This window comes from Oryzias latipes, chromosome 20 (assembly GCF_002234675.1).
Source record: "Oryzias latipes chromosome 20, ASM223467v1".
NCBI lineage: Eukaryota > Metazoa > Chordata > Actinopteri > Beloniformes > Adrianichthyidae > Oryzias > Oryzias latipes.
This window is the reverse complement of record NC_019878.2, coordinates 9,692,790-9,712,389: the sequence shown is the minus strand read 5'-3', so window position 1 is coordinate 9,712,389 and position 19,600 is coordinate 9,692,790. Positions and strand designations below refer to the sequence as shown.

Sequence of the window (19,600 nt, the reverse complement as noted above, 5' to 3'; positions counted from 1 at the left end):
AGTGACACACGATCGGAATGAACCGTTTACATGAACAACAATCGGCATAACCCACATATCTCGATCGGAAAGAGATATGATCCGAACGAGTCTGATCCGGGCAGAGTATTCTGTATTCAGGCATTCTTTCCGCATGTAAACGCAGCTACTGATGAGCAACATACATGGAGGAAACATTCTATAAATGTTCTGTAAACCATCTGTCCCCTACCCCATCCCTGGAAGGGAATTACCAGCCTCTCGCCGATGGCGGCCGCATCCCTTGGGTGATGGCTTTCTGGGCCCGGCAGAATTCTCAGCACGGATGGAGAGCGATCCATGAGTTCTCTGGCAAAACCAAGAGCAGGGGATGACATCACAGCTGAGCCTGGGGGTGTCCCTGTGGTGTGGGTTCTGGTCCTTGTCCTTGAGTACTGGGTCTTGCCAAAATTCCAACTGCGAGTGAGCCTGGTCGGGCCATGTTTACAACACCTATTGTGGAACCCCACTTCCCCTGGGTGTCATCCTCCTGGGCAGGGATGGCTGGACACTGCTTTGCTTTCTACTGGACCAACCATGGGCCAGGAGCCTGGAGCGTCGGGTGGATTTTTCTTGGGGGTCCTGGCTCGTGCCTGGAGCGTGGGGTGGGGGGATGCCCAGAACTCCTGGGGGTTGGGGTACTCTCCTGGGGCGGGGCCCCACATCGGGCCCTCCAGGCGTGCCGGAGGGGCTAGTCTTCTGGTTGGGCTGGAGCTTGCACTCTGTCCCCCCATGCTTCCCCTGCTCTCTGGCAGTGGGGACCCCTGTAGCGGTCCTGCAGACCCTGGCCTAGGTGGCGGATGTGATCACCCGGGGGGCGTTTGTTCTTTATCCGCTGCCATGCAGGTGTTGGGGGGGGTTCTAGCTGCCACTGCTGCTGTGGCAGGGGTCTTGATGTGGGAATGAGTGGGCACTCTCCCTTATTTTTACATTCCATCATCCATTTTAGAAGAACATAAACACTTACTTGAGCACAGGTGTTAGCTCACCTTTGCTCTAATATTTTGCGTGGTTGAATGAAATATTTCACACTAGTTGGTTTGAAGGCATAAGTATGCGTGTGGGAACATTATTTGTATTGTGTACATGTTGACATGCGAACATTTTTGGAGCCAACAGGTATAGTTACAACATTTCAGTGTGTGTGTGGACAGGCCCCGCCCCTTTTAGATTTACATCTGAACCTGATTGTAATGATTATAAACATCCAGCAACTTGTTGTCTTATGCTGCTTCATGGTTTTATGCCCCCCCTTCTATAATCACCCTCCTACCCCCCACCCCCCACCCCCCCCACACACACACTCTAACATCCCTCTCTCTTCTTCCCTCATTACCTTTTCCGTCCAACACAAAAGATTTTTAAATATGACTAAAATGAATAAGGTTTGGCCTTGATTACAAAAGGGGTTTATTCAGACATACCTCTGGTTTGTCTGAAGAATCATAACCCCTATTGTTAAAATAAAACATGTCCAACACAAGAGGCCTTCAGCTCCCATCTGTTTACTCAGCTGTTGGACAGGACAAGTAAAAAAAAAAAAAAAACATTCTGTAAATTTATGTGACATATTTGCCCTCTAGATCAAAATCCAACTCCATGTGTAGGCACTTGTCCTCTCTTGGTTCTGACGCTACCTTAACCCCTGTGCTATCCTATGTCCCCACCCTTACATTGACGTGTTCTCCTTACCATGACAAAGGTGGATAAAGTTGAAGAGGATTACATGTAATTCACAGAAACCAATGAAGATCACAAATCATTGAAGAAAGAAGTTCAGTGCACTGTCTCTGATTGTTAAAGTGCCTAGTTTAGCACAAGGGTTAAAGGTGAGTCAATTTAACAACTACCTGAACTTTACTATAGTTCTGCAGCCCTTTAGATTCACTGTTATTTAATTATTATTATTATTATTTTATTTTAATTCATTTGGTCACTTAGCATTAAAATTAGGTATAAAAAGGCTTTTTTTTTGTCTTTGCTAATACAACACTTCACAATGCAATGCCTATAGACAAAAATGAATATCAATTAGAAAAAAAGAATCAAATAAAAATTGAATTTAAAAAATATTTGAGATTTTAGCTTATGTAAGAGAGGCCGACACAGTTTATACATTCAAAGTAAGACTTAAAACATTCTTCTTTCGACAGGCTTATTGTCACTTCCAGATTTCAGTTGGATCATTCGTGCTTCTGTACCTAACCGTGTACCTCGTCTCTGGCTTGCATCTACCGCTCCTACACTTGGCTGTGGATCCTGTCTCTGGCTCGTCTCGCACCCCCAGCCGTCCCCCAACTTCATCTGCATGAAGATCATCTGCTGGACTTTAAATATGTAGTTGTAGCGTTAGATAAGCTAATTATTCTCTAAGAGTTCTGGAACATCGTCTGTCCGTTCTGGGGGACAGAGTTTTTCCTTACCGCGAAAGGGAGGTCTAAGGGCAGGGATATCCAGTTTAGTTTAGTCTGTTTAGTTAAAGTTTAGTATTATCCAAATGAATTCAATGCATTTATGATCCTTTTTGATTGTATGTTTACCTTACAATTGTTGATACAACTGTTGTTGTGAATTTGGGCTATACAAATAAAATTGAATTGAATTGAATTGAAGAATACCTTTTTCTCTGTCATAAAAATATTTAATACAGTCCTGTAGAATATACAAATATGAAATCCTAATATTCAAAAGAATTAGCACTTCCAATAAATGTTTTGAAATTGGATCATGGCATCTGGACTTAAAGTCTTCTTTTTTGATACATTTCACCACTCATCTAAGTGACTTTATCAGTTGGCGTGGTGCTGGTTTAAAGCCTTGTATTTGTCCCATAGGTGGGTAACCTAAAAAAACCAACACCCAAAGAAAGAAGCAAATGCAACTTACACTCACTGAGCAGTTTTTATGGCACACCAGTCCAGCGGCTTGTTAATGAAAATTTCTCATCAGCCAAGCAGCTCAATCCATTTAGGCAAGTAGACATGGTCAAGACAACCTGCTGCAGCTCAAACTGAGCATCAGAATGAGGAAGAAAGAGGATGTCATGGCAAGCTAGGCGAGGCAGACCCAAGAAGGAAGGAAAACACAAGGTGAGTAAGTTGGTAAGTAAAGTTTTAATGTTATTCGGAGTTGCTTGAGATCTTGATTTGGCTGGAGAGCAGCGGGTGAAGTTGCTGGAAGTAGCTATGGCTCATGGCGTTGCTGGAGGTCAGAATTGGCTTGTGGTGTTGCATGAGGTTCTTGGAACTCCGTGAGGTTCTTCGTCTAAGGTGAACAGGCGACTCAGGTGTCCACTCATGATATGAAGGTCCTGAAGGCGAGGCATAAACAACGTTAGACGAGAGCATGAGCACATGGACTAGACTAGACATGAGACCAAACTAGGCACCATCAGGGGCAACCAACTGGCGATGAATACTGGTTCTTGATCTCCTTTTGAAGGTCTGGTGGTTGATGAGATGAGTAGATACAGCTGAGAGGAATCTGGAGCCAAGCAGAGAGGGGAGGGGAAGGAGAGATGACAGAGGCACCATGACAGTACCCCCCCCCCCCCCCCCCAACGACGGCCTCCGGGTGGTCCAGGAAGCCGATCGGGGTGGGCCAGGTAAAAGTCTTCGATCAGGGAGGGGGCCAGGATGAAGGAGCGGGAGATCCAGGACCATTCCTCAGGACCGTAACCCTCCCAGTCGACCAAGAACTGGCATCCACTGACCCGGCGTCGGACATCCAATACCCGACTAACCTTGAAGGCGGGGGCGCCGTCAATGACACGGGCGGATGGAAGGGAAGCGGACGGCGGGCACTGAGGACTGTGAATGACCGGTTTAATTTGGGAGACATGGATTGAAGGGTGTACCTTGAGAGCAGCCGGAAGTTTAAGACGGACACAGGTAGGATTGATGATCCTGTCAATCTCGATGTATCTGGGAGCCAGTTTCCGGTAGAGGGCTTGGAGGGGGATGTTCCACGCCGAGAGCCAGACCCTCTGTCTAGGCTGGTAAGTGGGTCCCACCACCCTGTGTCGATTGGCGATGTGGCAGTTGCTCTCTTTGGTGCGGAGGAGAGCAGCCCTGGTCTGACGCGCAGACAATGCTGGAGGTGTTGCTGGACCGACGGCACCGCCAAATCGAATTCCTGGGACGGAAACAGAGGTGGTGAGTACCCGAGGGCGGCCTCAAACGGAGACACCCCAGTAGCGGAGGATGGATCAGCGTTACACAGTTGAGAGAAAACAGGAGCCAAGCAGAAAGGGTAGGGGGAGGAAAGCTGACAGAGGCACCATGACTGGGGATTTAAATGACTTTGAACATGACATGATTGTTGGTGCCATCTGGTCAAGACTAAGGGTGTCGAACTCAAATCCACAGTTAAGCGTTGAAGTACGTCACGGGCCCAAATTCCATTTGTATTAAATCTGTATTAAAAAACATTTTCATATGGGAACAAACTTTAGTTGTGGTTAAACACATAATCTGGAACAACCAAAGCAACGTCAACGATCCCATTGGGGAAACATAACTAAAGTACCAGAAAACTATCAACTTTATCTAAGACGGGTTGTATCTTTCAACTATTATAATTGAACTTTAAAGTTCCTCTCTAATCCTATTTTGATCTATTGTAAAAAGTGTTTAAAATGGTGTTTTATTATTATGCAGTTTTAAGCCAAAATAAAAAAATCTGTTGTTTTGTAGGACATAGTTTCTATAGAGCAGCTGGAGTTTATTAAAAAATTTGCCTCTGGGTTGTGGATGGCACTGTTGGCGCAAAGTAAACCAGACCCGTTTACCCATCAATCCTCCGTTGACACCTTCTCCCGCTAGCTTACAGCCCCTCACAACCCCAACCTGAAATTAGCAGTGCAACTTATAAAAATGCTGAAGCGATACTGGAGTTATCCAGCCATACAGTTTTGAGCCAGATGCTTCTGGCTTCTTCGTCACATAGAAATGCAATTTTAAGTTTAATTTTCTTTTTATATGTCCTCCATTGTAAGACATGTGAAAAAAGAACATGTTAAAAACAACAAAAAACATGATTTTTAATGGAGTGGGTCCTTAAAGCCGGAAGGAAAAGTGATCACAACTTGGCAATAGGGAAATCCAAAAATAAAAATAGCTTAAAAAAAAATTATTTTTTTTAAACTGGGCTACAGCACAAATGTACTTCTCGTTTTCAGAGCTTACTGGCAGATTTTATAAAAATGTCAACAGAAAAACAAAAAAAAATCAAACGAATGAGGCTGAGTTACTGTACTAGTGTGACGGACATCAGGAAGAAGGAACACGAGAAACTGCAGAAATACCAGGGACTCAGAGAAGAACTGGAGAAAGCATTGAAAGTGAAGGTGACAGTGGTGCCTGTGGTAATTGGAGCACTCGGGGCAGTAATCCCCAAGCTGGAGGAGTGGCTACAACAGATACCTGGAAAGAAAGATAGACAGACAGACAGACAGACTTTAATGATCCCAAAAGAAATTTTAATTGGCCAGCTGCCCATACTTAAAATACACAATCATTCCAAAAACAAATAAAAACACAAAAAATCTAAAAGGATAAAAAAGTTAAAAAAAAGTATGAACAATTTTAAAAACAAGTCAAGTTTCCCAGAAATTCGGCTTAATCAAATACAAAAGTAAAAGCTCTCAACACAGAGTGTTGTGCAGTCTGATGGCTCGTGGGACAAAAGACTCTCTAAGTCTGTCCGTGGTGCAGCGTTGGGATAAGAGTCTGCTGCTGAAGCTGCTCTTCCTCTTACCGAAGGCCTCATGCAGAGGGTGTGTCACATTGTCAATGATCCCAGACCTCTGGTAGAGGACCCGAGCTTGGATGAGAAACCACCCGCGTTTGTGAACCTGAGTTCCTCTGGGAACAAAATGAATACCTGGCTTGTTCTATTTGGTCTTCACCTCAACTGCAATCCCTGAACCAACTGTTGTTTCTGAAGCTCCGTGTGACGCTTCCTCTCATCAACATCACAAACACAATGCAAAACCTCGGGGTCCCCAGAGAAGTATCAGTAAGGGAGGGTTATAGTTACAATGCCACAGCCTTCCTGAGTATTGTTGCTGACCACGTCCATCCCTTCATGACTACAGTGTACCATATCTTGATGGCTACTTCCGGCAGAATAAGGAGCCAGGTCACAAAGCTTTTAGAACAATGCTCTTGTGTAATTAATAAGTTTATCATGTGTCATGAAAAGCTGTTGATAAAGTCCTACCTAATTAAGAAAAAAATATATTTTCAATGAAAAAAAAGAGCAGTTTAAGTGGGATTTTTGGAGTGATGGATTTAAGGCAGACTCTTGCAATTTAGTTTCAGTCAAAAGGGTCATGTCCCAGCTGTGGTTTTCCATTGTTTGCTGTTAGGAATGCACCAACACCTCATGGAAAAAAGGAGATGAGAAACAAAAAATTATGTAAATGGCTTAAGTTTTATACACATGAAGGCTTTTCTATCCTGATTGAGACCAAAAGCACAGAATACATGCACAATCACAGTCCCATTCACCCATGCACACACACAATTACACACTGATGGTGGCTCCCCATCATACATGGCATTAACTTCAAACAATCAGAAGTATGACAGGGTTTTGCTGTCATGTGATCATTTTTGTGCAAGTAATAGTGATTTGTGATTAATTAATCTAATTTTAATCTGACATAGTTGTTGCTGTAAAAGCCTCAATTTGAGACATTTTATTTAAATTGGTGACATTGTGGTGCAGTAAAATATGAAAATACATCTAAAAAAGTGGCTTCATGAAGTTTTTCTATTAGAACAGACTGCCAGATTTTACTTTTACATCAACAAGGGATATTATTGTAAATCCTGAACTTTAGAGGAAAAAACTATTAGGTTTAGAGTGCTCTAATTTAACACATTAACAAAAAGCAGAGTCACTTCTGCGCAATCCCAAAAAATATGTATCATAAACTTTTTATTAATGGCCTACCATAGTGCATATGTTGACCTTATTCCACATATTTCAGCTGAGTTCCGATAAAAATGAATTTAAGCAAATAGTTGGAGCCTTATTTTATACTCTATTTGAGAAAACCACAATACTTATGGTAAAGGAGATTTGTTTTCTTTAGGCATATCCCTTCAGGGGTCGCCACAGCAAATCAGCTTTCACTGATTCCGACATTTGGTTTGGTTTTGTCACGTCCTGACACAACCCTGTATTTTATTCGGGCTGAGAACCGGCACAGAGAGACCCACAATTGGGCCCCCTTGTGGCTACATAGTTTGGCAGTAGCGTAAAGGGTCTTGCCAAAGGACCCACACTGGATTGAGCTCAACGCCACCCTGGTTTCCCAAGTGCCAGTCCTGCATACAACTGAGCCATCCAGCAGTGAGTTATGTAAAATGAAATTTATGCAATTTTTAAAAAAGGACTGAATTGTCTGTATTTATTCAATTGCAATAACGTAAAATTTTGACACCTCTATTGTAGGGTTCTACCACTGCACCACAGCAGATAAACTGTGTCATTGTCCCCCTCCCAAGTCTGGCTGCCATACAGACAACATGGCTGGTCAGGATTATACCAATTCAACTGGGTTATTAACTTTCTCCAGAAACTCCATCAAGTCAGTTGATAATGCTGTACCATGGCTACTCTACCAGATGCAGATGCCAACTACTCCTGGTGGGTGATTTCCATTGACAATCAGAAAGGGAGAGAACCTGGTTGTGTTCACAAGGGAACTGTGGGCACACTAAGCCTAGGGAAGTAAGGTTGACCATGTGCTGGGGTTCCTGGAACACATGGCCTGCAGTGGAGTCTTACAGTCCTGATTAAAGCACTATAGCTGGTCATTGATATATAAAAACCCAGAGCTCAAACTGATCTTATCCAGTAATGGTTTGTTCCTGACAAAAACATTAAATTCTCTACTTCAATTTGTAGTTCAGGAGTTTTTCTTTTTTTCTAATAATGCATGTACAGTGTATATGATGAAAGTTTTGAAGAGTTGTATAACTATACTTTATTTTAATTTTGTTTTTTTAACTGTTTTGAACATTTACTAATGAAATAAAATACACAACGTTTTTTAATCCCAAAAGCTTGATGGAAAATCCAGACACAAACTGATGTCCACCATCAGTTTGAGGCGAAATTAGTCCAGCAGGAGGTCTTGAGTGACCAAGCCAGTTTTAAGACCTCAGTTCAACAGAGGAACCTGTGGAGAGGGAGTCGAAGATCTGTGTTGCTCAGCAACAGCCCCAAAACATCACAGCTCTTAAAGGTATGCATAGAAGAATAGGCCCTGAAATTGATAGACTTAATGTAAACTAGTAAAGTTTTAAAAGCAATAAAATAAAACCAAAATAGAGGAAACAAAATAAAAAATTAATGTAAGAATCTTAAAGAAAAAAAAAACGTATTTAGCACATAAAATATTTACTTTCTATCTTCAATTTAAAATTATGAGAGATTTGATAGGAACAGTATGTTTATATGTGTTGTGCTCTAAAACAAAAGTTAAATAATCCTTTCTGCCAATACAAACCATATTCTGTTATTTGCTGTTGTTTTCTGGATGAGATGATTAAAGTTTGATGAAATGAGACATGTCCATCTTTAAGGTATTTGTGTTTAACCTTTACCACCAGAGCTATTGGCAACAAAAGGACATGAACAACCCTGGGAGAATTTCAGCCAGGGAGCTCAGCAGTGCGTTTACACCTCCCAACAGGCGATTCAGCCCAATGAACTCATCTATTCCGTGTCCTACTTGAGAACTAGTTTTGCGCTTTACGCCCTCTTCATCTATTTCCACCTATGAGCTCCGTTAGGGGTAGTTCTGTACCCGAAGTTTTCTATATGGAGAATTTGTTTTATTGTATCTGATCAGAGCCTTCTGCCAACCTAAAAGAAATCATATGGGAAATAAAGCTATATCTATAGCATAAGTTGTCTGACTGAAATAGCACACGCTTTCCAAATTACTTCAACTTTTTGACCCTTTACACAATAATGTGATTCCAGCAGATTCTAAGGCGGAGTAAAGCAGATTGCTGATTTTCTTCTTATTAGAGTCAGTTGGTTTGAATTTGTTGCATAAACATTTTAATATTGCAGCACATTTTGAAGGTTCTGTGTTAAAGCGACAACTCTTTATCACAGGTGACTTGAAATTACATCCTTCTTGAACTACCACAAGTCCTCAACATTTTACGCAATACACATAATTCCAACAGAATCTGAAGCAACAGTCATTAAGTGTTGCATATCAGTAATAAGATGCTTTGTCAATTACAGAATCTGTTGCAATTATGTTTATTACATAAATGGTTAAAGAGTCAAAGTAAGTCATAGAATGTCAACACTGGAACTAAAGCTCTGGTGTTAAAGGGTTAAGCAAAAGTCTTGGATCTGGGAACAAACCTTACAAAGCTGAAAATCCTAAATCAGAGCCAGATTAAACCATATCTGAACAGTTTACTGGACAGGCAAAATTACATTGTTACAATAGTTTTCGTCATTGCTGGTTTCTTTGTTCTCTTCCTCTTTTTCCTTTGTTTGTTTTTCACTCTTAGCACTCATACACTCTTTGAAGGATGGTGGACTACATTCTTCATAGAGATTTGTCTCATCTCCATAATCATTTCCTTTGCCTTCATCTGCTTCTGCCTCACAAATCCCTCTGTCCTCTCTGGTGAACCCTGAAACACAAAAAGCACAGTTAAATGGCCCCTTTATCAAATAGTAAATCTAAACTTTTGGAAACTTCATGAACACACACTTTGAGTCTGGAAAAGAACCACTGGCTGTTTGGGTTGTTTGCTTCTCCTGTGGACAAGATAGACCAGGAACAAGACAAAAAGCAACAGGAACAGGGTTCTACCAAATACTGCACAGATCAGCAGCAGCAAAGATTCTGGAAGAGACAATATTTTACAGTTTTAGATCAGTCAAGGAGAAATAAATGCTTTTTGTTGGGAAACATGAACAAGGGGTTAAAGCTTAGTAAAGTTAGAAGCATTTGGAAAAATTTGAATAAAAATATCAAAATGGCACAAAATCTAGTCAAACCAAAGTGTTTGGTCCAAGTCATAAAAGATTCCAAAGAAAGCTTAGTGGAATTTACTCTACCATGCTCAACCCCGTCCCGTACAGGTGCATATGACTAATATTAAGAATAAACCAGTAGATGGGTCAACTACAATGATGGAAATCAATTAAGTTAAATCAAACTGTAAACTGGCAACTTACTGTTTTTTTTTGTAATTATTTGTTGCTGCATCTTACTCCTCACAACAACAGTGATGGGTGCTGACTCAGCAGAGGCCACGGTGCGTCCAGACAGGGTAACCTGGTACAAACAGATGTAGTTACCCTGGTGTTTTAACTCTGCCACAGGAAAGGTAAAGGACGCTGCGTTGTTGACTGCTGGGCTGTTGGTAGTCATGTTGAATCCAGAAATGATGAGAAAGAAATGACCCTGAGGAGATTCAGGGTTAATGGAGCAGGTGATGGTAAAGTTCAGACCACCAGTGATCTCTGCTTCTCCAGGACCCCAGACCAACTCTGCACCAGGAGAAGTTAGTGAGATGTTGGGCGCCTGTAGGCTCACTGTGAAAACACAAAACAATGAGGTAATTTAAGAGTTTCAGATCATCCATTGGAGATAAAGCCAACTAATCAGGATGTTTTTGAGGTGTACATTTCATTTTGAGATTGTTTATGGGACTGAAGTCAAAGTCCAGAATATCAGAGTTTTTTCTTGTATTGGTACGATTTTATGTGACCACCTGTGATTAATGGAAAACCCCAAATTTACAGTGACCACCTGTGACTAAGGGAAAACCCAAATTTACTGTAAATGAGTTATTCATGAATAGTCTGAAATAATTTCACTTAAAGATGCAGAGCGATAGACATTCTTAATGCTTCAGGTATGTTTCTTCTGACTGACCCGATTGTCCATGGCTTGTTTTATTTTTGTCCTTTCTTGCATTCATAGTTAAATTGGCATGAACAATAACCATCAAACAATGAATCAATCTTTTTCATACTAATGTAAATGTGGGACCATCCAAAACCAGCCCCTAGTGGTCATATTTTGAACTGCAAATGTTTTTATTGGCGTGTTTCTCTTTACTTACGCCTCACAACAACAGTGATGGGTGCTGACTCAGCAGAGGCTACGGTGCGTCCAGACAGGGTAACCTGGTACAAACAGCTGTAGTTACCATGGTGTTTTAACTCTGCCACAGGAAAGGTAAAGGAGGCTGCGTTGTTGACTGCTGGGCTGTTGCTTGTCATGTTGAATCCAGAAATGACGAGAAAGAAATGACCATGAAGAGATTCAGGGTTAATGGAGCAGGCGATGGTAAAGTTCAGACCACCAGTGATCTCTGCTTCTCCAGGGCCCCAGACCAACTTTGCACCAGGAGAAGTTAGTGAGATGTTGGGCGCCTGTAGGCTCACTGTGAAAACACAAAACAATGATGTAATTTAAGAATTTCAGATCATCCATTGAAGATGAAGCCAACTAATCTGGATGTTTTTGAGGTATACATTTCATTTTGAGATAGTTTATTGGACGAAAGTCAGAAATCCAGAATATCCAAGTTTTTTGTATTGATATGATTTTATGTGACCACCTGTGATTAATGGAAAACCCAAATATACTGTAAATGAGTTATTTATGTATAGTCTGAAATAATTTCACTTAAAGATGCAGACCGATAGACATTCTCAATACTTCAGGTATGTTTCTTCTGACTGACCCTATTGTCCATGGCTTGTTTTATTTTTGACCTATCTTGCATTCATAGTTAAATGGCCATGAACAATAACCAATAAACAATGAATCAATCTTTTTCATACTAATGTAAATGTGGGATTATCAAAAACCAGCCCCTAGTGGTCATATTATGAACTGCAAATGTTTATATTGGTGTGTTTCACTTTACTTACGCTTCACAACAACAGTGATGGGTGCTGACTCAGCAGAGGCCACGGTGCGTCCAGACAGGGTAACCTGGTACAAACAGCTGTAGTTACCCTGGTGTTTTAACTCTGCCACAGGAAAGGTAAAGGAGGCTGCGTTGTTGACTGCTGGGCTGTTGGTAGTCATGTTGAATCCAGAAATGATGAGAAAGAAATGACCATGAGGAGATTTAGGGTTAATGGAGCAGGTGATGGTAAAGTTCAGACCACCAGTGATCTCTGCTTCTCCAGGGCCCCAGACCAAATCTGCACCAGGAGAAGTTAGTGAGATGTTGGGCGCCTGTAGGCTCACTGTGAAAACACAAAACAATGAGGTAATTTAAGAATGTCAGATCATCCATTGGAGATGAAGCCAACTAATCAGGATGTTTTTGAGGTGTACATTTCATTTTGAGATAGTTTATTGGACGGAAGTCAGAAATCCAGAATATCCAAGTTTTTTTGTATTGATATGATTTTATGTGACCACTTGTGATTAATGGAAAACCCAAATATACTGTAAATGAGTTATTTATGTATAGTCTGAAATAATTTGCACTTAAAGATGCAGAGCGATAGACATTCTTAATGCTTCAGGTATGTTTCTTTTGACTGACCCTATTGTCCATGGCTTGTTTTATTTTTGACCTATCTTTCCTTCATAGTTAAATGGCCATGAACAATAACCAATAAACAGTGAATCAATCTTTTTAAAACTAATGTAAATGTGGGACTATCAAAAACCAGCCCCTAGTGGTCATATTATGAACTGCAAATGTTTTATATTGGTGTGTTTCACTTTACTTACGCCTCACAACAACAGTGATGGGTGCTGACTCAGCAGAGGCCACAGTGCGTCCAGACAGGGTAACCTGGTACAAACAGCTGTAGTTACCCTGGTGTTTTAACTCTGCCACAGAAAAGGTAAAGGAGGCTGCGTTGTTGACTGCTGAGCTGTTGGTAGTAATGTTGAATCCAGATATGACGAGAAAGAAATGACCATGAGGAGATTCAGGGTTGATGGAGCAGGTGATGGTAAAGTTCAGACGTCCAGTGATCTCTGCTTCTCCAGGGCCCCAGACCAACTCTGCTCCAGGAGAAGTTAGTGAGATGTTGGGCGCCTGTAGGCTCACTGTGAAAATACAAAACAATGATGTAATTTACGAGTTTCAGATCATCCATTGAAGATGAAGCCAACTAATCTGGATGTTTTTGAGGTGTACATTTCATTTTGAGATTGTTTATGGGACAAAAGTCAGAAATCCAGAATCTCCAAGTTTTTTGTATTGATATGATTTTATGTGACCACCTGTGATTAATGGAAAACCCAAATATATTGTAAATGAGTTATTTATGAATAGTCTGAAATAATTTCACTTAAAGATGCAGAGCGATAGACATTCTTAATACTTCAGGTATGTTTCTTCTGACTGACCCAATTGTCCATGGCTTGTTTTATTTTTGTCCTATCTTGCATTCATAGTTAAATTGGCATGAACAGTAACCAATAAACAATGAATCAATCTTTTTCATACTAATGTAAATGTGGGACCATCCAAAACCATTCCCTAGTGGTCATATTATGAACTGCAAATGTTTTTATTGGTATGCTTCACTTTACTTACGCCTCACAACAACAGTGATGGGTGCTGACTCAGCAGAGGCTACGGTGCGTCCAGACAGGGTAACCTTGTACAAACAGCTGTAGTTACCCTGGTGTTTTAACTCTGCCACAGGAAAGGTAAAGGAGGCTGCGTTGTTGACTGCTGGGCTGTTGCTTGTCATGTTGAATCCAGAAATGACGAGAAAGAAATGACCATGAAGAGATTCAGGGTTAATGGAGCAGGCGATGGTAAAGTTCAGACCACCAGTGATCTCTGCTTCTCCAGGGCCCCAGACCAACTTTGCACCAGGAGAAGTTAGTGAGATGTTGGGCGCCTGTAGGCTCACTGTGAAAACACAAAACAATGATGTAATTTAAGAATTTCAGATCATCCATTGAAGATGAAGCCAACTAATCTGGATGTTTTTGAGGTGTACATTTCATTTTGAGATAGTTTATTGGACGAAAGTCAGAAATCCAGAATATCCAAGTTTTTTGTATTGATATGATTTTATGTGACCACCTGTGATTAATGGAAAACCCAAATATACTGTAAATGAGTTATTTATGTATAGTCTGAAATAATTTCACTTAAAGATGCAGACCGATAGACATTCTCAATACTTCAGGTATGTTTCTTCTGACTGACCCTATTGTCCATGGCTTGTTTTATTTTTGACCTATCTTGCATTCATAGTTAAATGGCCATGAACAATAACCAATAAACAATGAATCAATCTTTTTCATACTAATGTAAATGTGGGATTATCAAAAACCAGCCCCTAGTGGTCATATTATGAACTGCAAATGTTTATATTGGTGTGTTTCACTTTACTTACGCTTCACAACAACAGTGATGGGTGCTGACTCAGCAGAGGCCACGGTGCGTCCAGACAGGGTAACCTGGTACAAACAGCTGTAGTTACCCTGGTGTTTTAACTCTGCCACAGGAAAGGTAAAGGAGGCTGCGTTGTTGACTGCTGGGCTGTTGGTAGTCATGTTGAATCCAGAAATGATGAGAAAGAAATGACCATGAGGAGATTTAGGGTTAATGGAGCAGGTGATGGTAAAGTTCAGACCACCAGTGATCTCTGCTTCTCCAGGGCCCCAGACCAAATCTGCACCAGGAGAAGTTAGTGAGATGTTGGGCGCCTGTAGGCTCACTGTGAAAACACAAAACAATGAGGTAATTTAAGAATGTCAGATCATCCATTGGAGATGAAGCCAACTAATCAGGATGTTTTTGAGGTGTACATTTCATTTTGAGATAGTTTATTGGACGAAAGTCAGAAATCCAGAATATCCAAGTTTTTTTGTATTGATATGATTTTATGTGACCACCTGTGATTAATGGAAAACCCAAATATACTGTAAATGAGTTATTTATGTATAGTCTGAAATAATTTGCACTTAAAGATGCAGAGCGATAGACATTCTTAATGCTTCAGGTATGTTTCTTTTGACTGACCCTATTGTCCATGGCTTGTTTTATTTTTGACCTATCTTTCATTCATAGTTAAATGGCCATGAACAATAACCAATAAACAGTGAATCAATCTTTTTAAAACTAATGTAAATGTGGGACTATCAAAAACCAGCCCCTAGTGGTCATATTATGAACTGCAAATGTTTTATATTGGTGTGTTTCACTTTACTTACGCCTCACAACAACAGTGATGGGTGCTGACTCAGCAGAGGCCACGGTGCGTCCAGACAGGGTAACCTGGTACAAACAGCTGTAGTTACCATGGTGTTTTAACTCGGCCACAGAAAAGGTAAAGGAGGCTGCGTTGTTGACTGCTGAGCTGTTGGTAGTCATGTTGAATCCAGATATGACGAGAAAGAAACGACCCTGAGGAGATTCAGGGTTGATGGAGCAGGTGATGGTAAAGTTCAGACCACCAGTGATCTCTGCTTCTCCAGGGCCCCAGACCAAATCTGCACCAGGAGAAGTTAGTGAGATGTTGGGCGCCTGTAGGCTCACTGTGAAAACACAAAACAATGATGTAATTTACGAGTTTCAGATCATCCATTGAAGATGAAGCCAACTAATCAGGATGTTTTTGAGGTGTACACTTCATTTTGAGATTGTTTATGGGACGAAAGTGAGAATTCCAGAATAACAGAGTTTTTTTGTATTGATATGATTTTATGTGACCACCTGTGATTAATGGAAAACCCAAATATACTTTAAATGAATTATTTATGAATAGTCTGAAATAATTTTACTTAAAGATGCAGACCGATAGACATTCTCAATACTTCAGGTATGTTTCTTCTGACTGACCCTATTGTCCATGGCTTGTTTTATTTTTGACCTATCTTTCATTCATAGTTAAATGGCCATGAACAATAACCAATAAACAGTGAATCAATCTTTTTAAAACTAATGTAAATGTGGGACTATCAAAAACCAGCCCCTAGTGGTCATATTATGAACTGCAAATGTTTTATATTGGTGTGTTTCACTTTACTTACGCCTCACAACAACAGTGATGGGTGCTGACTCAGCAGAGGCCACAGTGCGTCCAGACAGGGTAACCTGGTACAAACAGCTGTAGTTACCCTGGTGTTTTAACTCGGCCACAGGAAAGGTAAAAGAGGCTGCGTTGTTGACTGCTGAGCTGTTGGTAGTCATGTTGAATCCAGAAATGACGAGAAAGAAATGACCCTGAGGAGATTCAGGGTTAATGGAGCAGGTGATGGTAAAGTTCAGACCACCAGTGATCTCTGCTTCTCCAGGGCCCCAGACCAACTCTGCTCCAGGAGAAGTTAGTGAGATGTTGGGCGCCTGTAGGCTCACTGTGAAAACACACAATACTTCAGATCATCCATTGTAGATTAAACCAACTAAGATGTTTTTGAGGTGTACGTTTCATTTTGAGATTGTTTATGGAACAAAAGTCAAAATCCAGAATATCAGAGTTTTTTTGTATTGATACAATTATATGTGACCATCTGTGATTAAAGGAAAACCCAAATTTACTGTAAACGAATAATTTATGAATAGCTTTGAATAATTTTTCTTAAAGATGCAGACCAATTGACATTCTTAATGCTTAAAGTATATTTCCAAATGTCCCTCCATCTGTTGGTGTTTCTGAATATTAAGGAGATGGAAGGTTCCAACTTTGAACAGTGAGCCAATCACAGGACAGCCAGCACAGAGAAGTGGGCTTGTTCTGTTGTTCTATTTATTATGACTCAGAAGAAGATGTCTGACATCACCAAAAGCAGGACATCCTTAAAAAAATATAAATAAATAAATAAATAACTAAATTTAAAAATTTTTTAAAAAAATAAATAAAAAATGTTATGAAAAAAAATAATAAAAAAAGCAGGACATCATCCAGGATATACCAAAATATTGGGGTGTTTCTTAAACAAAGATGCAAATGCTGGTGTAAGTCCACAAATATGAGCTTAAACAGCCTTAAGCCTGAAAAGATGGGTTAAGTTCTTTCTAATATTAGGCATTTCTACAACAAAATATCTCTTATCAGGATTGTTACTGGAAGTGTTTTGACAAACAAAGCAACAACAAATTTCTTATTTTCAGGCCGGTTCTCCAACCTCTGACTACAACAAAGAAAGAGGTTTTTTAATAGCATTTCAGTTTTTGGTTGAGAAAATTCTTACACTGAGGAAAACTGCAAAAAATAGAAGCTTATGAACAAAAAAACACTATTTATATTTCAGCCAAAGAGATGTAGTTCTTCAAGACTTTCCGGATTGTGTGGATTTCTTACCGTTTACAGAAACTCTGACAGAGTTGCTTAATGGAGAAGTGAAAGTTCGATGTGCGTTTTTCTGATACTGACACTGGTACGACCCTTCATTTTCAATGTCAGCTTTGGAGATTGCAAAGTTGGCAGAATTGCTACTTGAGGTTTGAGTCTCTTTAAATGAACTCTGAGTATTCATCAGGATGAAAGTTCCACCAAGGACTTGATTTGGAATTGAACAAGTGAATGCAAATTTCTGACCCCACAAAACATTAGTAGAACTCACAGAGAGTCTGGGCTTTAGGACGTTCACTGAAAAAATGCAGAAAATATAAAAAAAAAATGTGAATCTGACTCCTTTCTCATGTTTTTCAGTGCTTTAATTTTTAATAAATAGGAAATTATATTTTTCTTACCAATAATGTTACGTAGGTCACTTACAGGTGAAGTGTACGTTTGACCAGAAACAGTTTTCTCGTAGTGACACTGGTACGATCCGTCGTGATCAAAATTCACTTTAGAGATGGTGAAGGTTGCAGCGCGGCTTGAAGAAATTTGTGTCTGTTTGAAGGAACCCGAGCTTTTCTGGAGAAAAAAGGTTTGTCCTAAAAGTTCAGCTGCAGTGGAACAGGTGATTCTGAGTTCCTGACCCCAGGAGACCTCTCCAACAGGATCCATGGAGATGCTGGGCTTTACAAGACTTTCTGTGGGAAGTTTGGTTAAAGCAAATTGAAACACTCGTAACTGTGATTTTTGGTCTAGCTGATATTCTAAATAAGAAATAGTACAGTGACTCACCTGAACAGATGACACCAGCATCTTCACCGTGATTACAGTTATGTTCTCCATAATCGTTGTGACCACACTCTGTTAATGAGCTTTCACTGCCATAACAGGCCACATTATCCAGCCAGATTGTGCCTGATCCTTGACCAAAATGAGCTGATCCAGGAGCATGAAGAGCTGTCCCACAGGACAACTGTCTGCAGACCACATTTGCATCATTTAGATCCCATTCATCATCACAGACTGTTCCCCAGGATCCTCTGTGTTGGACTTCAACTCTTCCAGAGCAGCGAGTCGATCCAGACCCAACCAGCCTGATCTGACCTTAAAACACATCACAAAAAGGCTATTTCTTTCTCCTGGAAATGGTTCAGAGACTCAGATGAGGAGAAGATGACTGCATCACAAACTCTGAGCAGCTTATCAGGAACAGCAAAGGATTTTCATAAAACTCACAATAATGTAGGAAGTCTCCTCACCTGAACAGATGACACCAGCATCTTCACCGTGATGACAGTTATGTGTTCCATAACCTCTGTGACCACATTCTGTTAATGAGCCTTCACTGCCTGAACATGCTACATCATCCAGCCAGATTGGGTTTGATCCTTGACCAAAATGAGCTGAATCAGGAGCTTGAAGAGCTGTCCCACAAAACAACTGTCTACAGACCACTTTTGCATCATTTAGACCCCAGTCATCATCACAGACTGTTCCCCAGACTCCATCGTGTTGGACTTCAACTCTTCCAGAGCAGCGAGTCGATCCAAACCCAACCAGTCTAATCGGATCTTAAAACACATCACAAAAATGTCTTTTTTCCCCCTGTAAATGGTTCAGAGACTCAGCAGAAGATGACAGCATCACAAACTCTAAACAGCATGTCAGGAAAGGATTTTCATAAAACTCACAATAATTTAGGAAGTCTCTTTACCTGAACAGATGACACCAGCATCTTCCCCATGATTACAGTTATGTTTTCCATAGCCGTTGTGACCACACTGTGTCAATGAGCTTTCACTGCCTGAACATGCTACATTATCCAGCCAGATTTTGTCTGATCCTTGACCAAAATGAGCTGATCCAGGAGCTTGAAGAACTGGCCCACAGGACAACTGTCTGCAGATCACTTTAGCATCCTTTAAATCCCAGTCATCATCACAGACTGTTCCCCAGATTCCATTGTGGTAAACTTCAACTCTTCCAGAGCAGCGAGTCGATCCAGACCCAACCAGTCTAATCTGACCTTCAAACACATCACAAAAAGGCTATTTTTAGTTGTTTGTGATTTTGATCTGAAATTATGAAAAGGAAATAGGAGAATACACTTACCTGAGGCAAATGAGCTTATAAGACATGAGACTGAATTATTGGGGGAAAAAACGTTTTTTTAATTAAATCAGAGACACAATTTTAAATCTTCAGAAAGCCAGATTTTGTAAACTGACTCTTACCTAAAGTCAGAAACTGAGAGTTTTGTTGCTTTTTGGTGAACATGGCCGAGATATTCCTGCTG

At 40.6% G+C, this 19,600-nt stretch overlaps 1 protein-coding gene across 1 annotated transcript; it reads right to left on the bottom strand.

Annotated features, from left to right (window-relative positions):
- Nucleotides 1-11,132: 11,132 nt before the first annotated feature.
- On the bottom strand, nucleotides 11,133-18,586 carry LOC101167265. The gene is made up of 10 exons (XM_023950390.1): nucleotides 18,564-18,586; nucleotides 17,715-18,002; nucleotides 17,323-17,610; nucleotides 16,052-16,375; nucleotides 15,233-15,556; nucleotides 14,413-14,736; nucleotides 13,596-13,919; nucleotides 12,779-13,102; nucleotides 11,959-12,282; nucleotides 11,133-11,465 (listed from the first exon to the last, which is right to left on the bottom strand). Exons 2-10 carry the CDS (start codon nucleotides 17,974-17,976, stop codon nucleotides 11,134-11,136), a joined length of 2,826 nt encoding a protein of 941 aa, XP_023806158.1. The 5' UTR covers nucleotides 17,977-18,002; nucleotides 18,564-18,586; the 3' UTR covers nucleotide 11,133.
- Between the last annotated feature and the right edge of the window lie 1,014 nt (nucleotides 18,587-19,600).

Excerpts from the sequence above, each read along its gene's own strand:
- LOC101167265 (XM_023950390.1), bottom strand. The coding sequence starts at position 17,976 with ATGGATCCTGTTGGAGAGGTCTCCTGGGGTCAGGAACTCAGAATCACC. Across the intron at positions 15,557-16,051 it reads CATCACTGTTGTTGTGAGGC|TGAGCCTACAGGCGCCCAAC; the intron begins GTAAGTAAAGTG and ends GTGTTTTCACAG. Across the intron at positions 12,283-12,778 it reads CATCACTGTTGTTGTGAGGC|TGAGCCTACAGGCGCCCAAC; the intron begins GTAAGTAAAGTG and ends GTGTTTTCACAG.